The sequence below is a fragment of the Crocuta crocuta genome, unplaced genomic scaffold (genome assembly GCF_008692635.1).
Source record: "Crocuta crocuta isolate KB4526 unplaced genomic scaffold, BGI_CrCroc_1.0 scaffold61, whole genome shotgun sequence".
Taxonomy (NCBI): Eukaryota; Metazoa; Chordata; class Mammalia; order Carnivora; family Hyaenidae; genus Crocuta; species Crocuta crocuta.
Genome location: NW_027528369.1, coordinates 10,895,776 through 10,900,619, shown reverse-complemented (window position 1 = coordinate 10,900,619; position 4,844 = coordinate 10,895,776). Strand labels below are relative to the sequence as shown.

Genomic DNA, 4,844 nt, shown 5'->3' with positions numbered 1-4,844 from the left:
CGCACACAGCCCTGGGGGGTGGGGGGGCAGCCTCAGGGACCAGCAGGGGCGTGCACAGCTGTTCTTTCAACACCGCTGCCCTACAGCTCAAGATGCAGGGGCGCCGGGGGGCTCAGTCGGTTAAACGTCGGACTCCGGCTCAGGTCATGATCTCACAGTTTGTGAGTTTGAGCCCCGCGTCGGGCTCTGTGCTGAGAGCTCAGAGCCTGGAGCTGCTTCGGATGCTGTGTCTTCCTCTCTCTCTCTACTCTTTCCCTACTCACGCTCTGTCNTAATTGAGGTAAAAAAAAAATAATCCTAGGGTCATTTTTAAAAAAAAATTTTTAATGTTTTTTATTTATTTCTGATAGAGAGAGACAGCACGAGCAGGGGAGGGTCAGGAGAGAGAGAGAGAAAGAATCTGAAACAGGCTCCAGGCTCTGAGCGGTCAGCACAGAGCCCGACGTGGGGCTCGAACCCACGAACTGTGAGATCATCACCTGAGCCGAAGTCGGACGCCTAACGGACTGAGCCCCCCAGGAGCCCCATCCTAGGGTCTCTGAAGGCACTCTCTGCGAGAACCCGCTATTTATAAGCCAGCCCAAGCTTGGAGCAGTAGTGAGACTCTGGGCTGGGAGAAACCGCTCACGGGGCAGGGGCCCGAGGGGGGCCAGAGCACAGCCCACGGGGCGAGGGCTGCTGCAGCCGATGACTCAGGGAGGGGCCCCCCCACCTTCATGCAGCCCCCGGGGCTCCTGCCCCCCTCTCACTCCAGCTGCTCATTTCTGGTTGGAGCTGCAGGGGCGCCCCCCACCCCCGCCCACGGCATTGTCTCAGCAGGACCCTCCCCACCACAAGCGTGATCCCGTGAGGCCTCAGGGCCTCTGCCTCTCAGAAATTACCCTGATTTCCTCTCTCTGATCCCACCCTTGCCCTTGGCTCTTTAGCTCTGGGGAACGTGCGCCACTAACACGGCTCTCGTCCTGGGGGCCAGGTGCCTGCTGAGGGGGACGGGGAGGCTGGCATCGGTGGGGGAGGGGCCAGAATCACGACAATGTTGGAAACTGGCTTGGAAAATCCAAATTCTCTCCAGGAAGCACAGGGGACGACCCTCCTGGGCTCTTCCTAAGAACTGGGAGCCACGTGCTTGGAGCAGCGTGGATGCCACAGAGACACACACACACACACATTTCAAGGTCACGCTTGCGTAGCAGCTCGCTCAGTGTTCTGCTGAACGGCTGTGCCAGCCTCACAGAGCTGGGCGACACGCGTCCTGTGAAAAGTCACCACCTCCTCAGGGACTCCCACTGCGGTGACAGGGACAAGCAGGCAGAAGCGCGCCGTGCCTGCAGGCGCAGGACACGGGGCCACGGAAGGGCTGGAAGAGCCCACGCATCTCTGTCAGGAAAGGTGTTTTTCAGGGATCCGGGAGGGCAGGGGTGGGGGTGCTCCGGGGGACGGGCCTCAAGGGCCAGAGACCACGGCGGAGAGAGATGACGGGGGCTGCGGGGAGCCGTGCAGACGAGGGGTCAGAATGGATGGGGGAAGCCCTTGTCCTTCAGACTGGACCACCAGACAGACCGATGCGGATGGGCAGACGCGTGGACAGACAGAATACGGATGGGCACCGTGCGGACTTTACGGGAAAGGGAAAATGCTGCTTCCTAAAACCTAGATCCGTTTTACTTCCTAAAACCTAGACACAAGTTATATCTTTGATCTTTGAGACCTTCTGGATAGGAGGGTGGACCGTTTTCATTTACCTGACTTTCTCCTCACAAACTGCACGTACAAATTCCTGGACGTGAGGCTGAACGAAGTGTTTGTTGTAATAATCCAACAACTTGGCATATATTGTAGGCACTGCCATGAACACGTTAACCCGGGGAGTTTCAGAACTTAAGAGCTTTTCCCAAACCTGAAAAGGAAAAAGGAGGGTTACAGCAAAACATTAGAAAACACACACGTGCTCAGACCTGCTTCCAGAACAGATTGCTCAACGGAGGCTGTGCCCTTCCTCCGGCTCTAAGGGGCCCGAAGCGGCTCCCACCCCTTCCGTGGGGGTCACGGCCTCTGGCAGCTCCGGGGATCGGCTGTGCCAGAGGCACTGGTGTCTGGCTGCAGGGTGACCGGTGAGGAGGGGTGGCAACAGTCATGAGAACAGGGGTGCGGCTCCAGCATCCGATCCACTGGCAGGAGAGACAGGGCCCCTCGTGCCCCCAAGCGGCACCGGTGACCTCGGGTCAGCACCGGGCCTGGCGCCGGCAGACTCACGGGGATGGTGCGCGTGGCCATCCTGGCTCATCGGAAAGTCGTGTGAATTTTGTTCACTCGGTAACAGAGGCTTCTTGCTTTCGTACAAAAACGCTCCCAGCACCCTCACTCTGTGGCTCTCTTCCCGGCAGCCCTGTGTGGAAGCCCCGGTCATGGGGGGGGGGGGGCAGGGCGCCGGAGCTCACAGCCCTGGGCCCTCGGCGCCCCGGACACACGCAGACCTCCAGCGGTGGCATCCGGGGGGCCGCCCCTCACGCCTGTCCCCTGACTGGGCTCGCAGGGTAAACAGCTCCGTTGTTTTGCAGACAATGACGCACCCCCGCATTACACAGCACGTAAGGAAACAGGGAAACGTGACCCACCGTCAGGGAAACCACCACAGGCGCAGACCCTCAGACGACCCAGAGGCTGGAATCAGCAGACCAGGAGCCAAAGGTGATGGCAACAGGCTACGGAATTTTGAAGACAAAGTGAACAAAACGAGAGAGAGGCCAAGGGTTTCATCGGGAATGTGGGAATACGGAAAGAGCCATCACAAAGCCAGGAGGCCACACGGTGCAAAGTCGCAAGCTCGCTGGGCGGACCCGGACACGGGCGGACGGCGCAGGGCGGCGCAGGGCAGAGGCCCACACTGAGCGGCGGCAGGGCCGGAGGCGGGCAGTGTGGGCGANGGCCACCCTTCCCCGCCTGGGCTGCAGCGTCACCGTGTCCCCCAGGGCCCTGGCTGCACTCACGCGGATGGTAAAGGACCCAGAAGAGCCGAACCGGGTGTGGAAGGGAGAACAAGCACGGGCGGCTCACACCCCCAACTCCCCGGTTTGCTCTAAAGCAACAGCGGCCAGCGCCACATGCTGCTGGGGCGGCCACACCCCACACCCCACACCGAGGGGCGGCCGGAGCCCAGAAATGGACCAGCACGTGCACGGGCAACTGTGCTTTGACAAAGGAGCCCTCCCTTCAGTCATCTTTTCACCGGACAGTGCGAGGACCACCGAACACACACCTGGAAAGGGTGAACTGGAGACCCTGGCTGCACACAAAAATTAACCCGGAGGGAATCAGAGGTCTACATGCATGAGCTCAAACCACAAAACTTCTGGAACAAAATCATGACCACAAGCACGATCTATGAAATTAACCGATACGATGGATTTCATCAAAATACATTTCAGAAAATAACATTAAGAAAATGAGAAGACAGGGGCGCCTGGGTGGCTTAGTCGGTTAAGCGTCCGACTTTCGCTTGGGTCATGATCTCGCGGTTCGTGGGATTGAGCCCCGCGTCAGGCTCTGTGCTGCCAGCTCAGAGCCTGGAGCCTGTTTCAGATTCTGTGTCTCTCTCTCTCTCTGACCCTCCCCTGTTCACGCTGTCTATCTCTCTCTCTCTCCTAGAAATAAATAAAAATTAAAAAAAAAAAAAGAAAATGAGAAGACAAGCCAAACTGGGAAACACTATTTGCAAACCATCGACCTGATAAAAACCCTTATATCCAGAATATATAAAGAACGCTTACAACCCAATGAGATAAATAAACCAATTTAAAGTTGGGCAAAAAATCCAAACCGACAATTCATGAAGAAGATACAGGAATGCAAATAAGACCATGAAAAACTGCTCAACACAACCAGTCACTGAGGGATGGCAAATCGAAGCCACAGTGCGACCCCGTTCACATCTGCTACAGTGACTAAACGTTAACTTAGAACGGTGAGCGCGGGCGAGGCTGTGGAGAAGCCGAGGTCCTCGCACACGTGGGTGAGGACGTAAACAAGAACCAATCTGGAAAATGGGTTGGCGGCTCCTGAAAACACAGAACAGAACCTCTGGCGATTCTGCAAGGTAACGAAGACGTGTCCACGCAAGGGCTTGTGCGCCAGCGTCCGCAGCAGCCTTATTCTCTCCGGACAGAACTGGAAGTCACCGCATGCCCGTCAGAGGGCTCGGGGGCGAGTGGGCTGCGGCGGGTGAGGCTGAGAGATGTCCTGCAGAGAGAGAGAAGCCAGGCAGCACCCTGCAGGCCGCAGGGCTCCTTGCACACGTGGCGCAGGGAAGGGGAAGGTGCGGGCACAGGCGGACGGCGGGCACAGCTGGGAGCAGGGATTGAGACAAAGTCACAAAGTGACTTTTGTGAACTTCACGTCGACAGAGCTGCAGAGAAGACGCGATACAGACACTTGAGGGGAACAAGCTGAGAGACTCACGAGCTGGGAGGGGCACGTGGGGGGCGCCCCGGAAGCAAAGGCCTGGTCATCCCTGCACAGGCTACAAGTCCCGACCGCTCGAAGCAACCGCGGTAACGACACATGGTGAAGATGAAGGAAGGAAGGAATACAGAGCAGAGGCCAAAGGAGCAGAGAGCACAGTTGTGTCACAAAGAAAATTCCTGAAACTGTGACCCCGACACGTCAGCAGTCAGGCGAGCAGAATGAACACACAGACCGCCAGCCCCAGAGTTAGAGGAGACGCCACCGCAGGCCCAGCCACCCGAGAGGGCGAGGGGAGAAGTCGCGGGCTGCTTTGTGCCAGTGTATTTCACAGCTTTAACGGCAGACAATTTCTCTTAGAAAGAAAAACTGGGCTGCCTGGGGGG

General features: G+C 57.8%; 1 protein-coding gene across 6 annotated transcripts in view; it reads right to left on the bottom strand.

Annotated features, from left to right (window-relative positions):
• ACSF3 (acyl-CoA synthetase family member 3) overlaps positions 1-4,844 on the bottom strand; it is a 59,590-nt gene that overhangs the window by 34,626 nt on the left and 20,120 nt on the right. For all 6 annotated transcript variants that reach the window (XM_077754123.1, XM_077754124.1, XM_077754125.1 and 3 more), the window contains one exon: positions 1,743-1,897. In XM_077754123.1, coding sequence (XP_077610249.1) covers positions 1,743-1,897 — 155 coding nt within the window. The remainder of the gene's footprint in view (positions 1-1,742; positions 1,898-4,844) is intronic.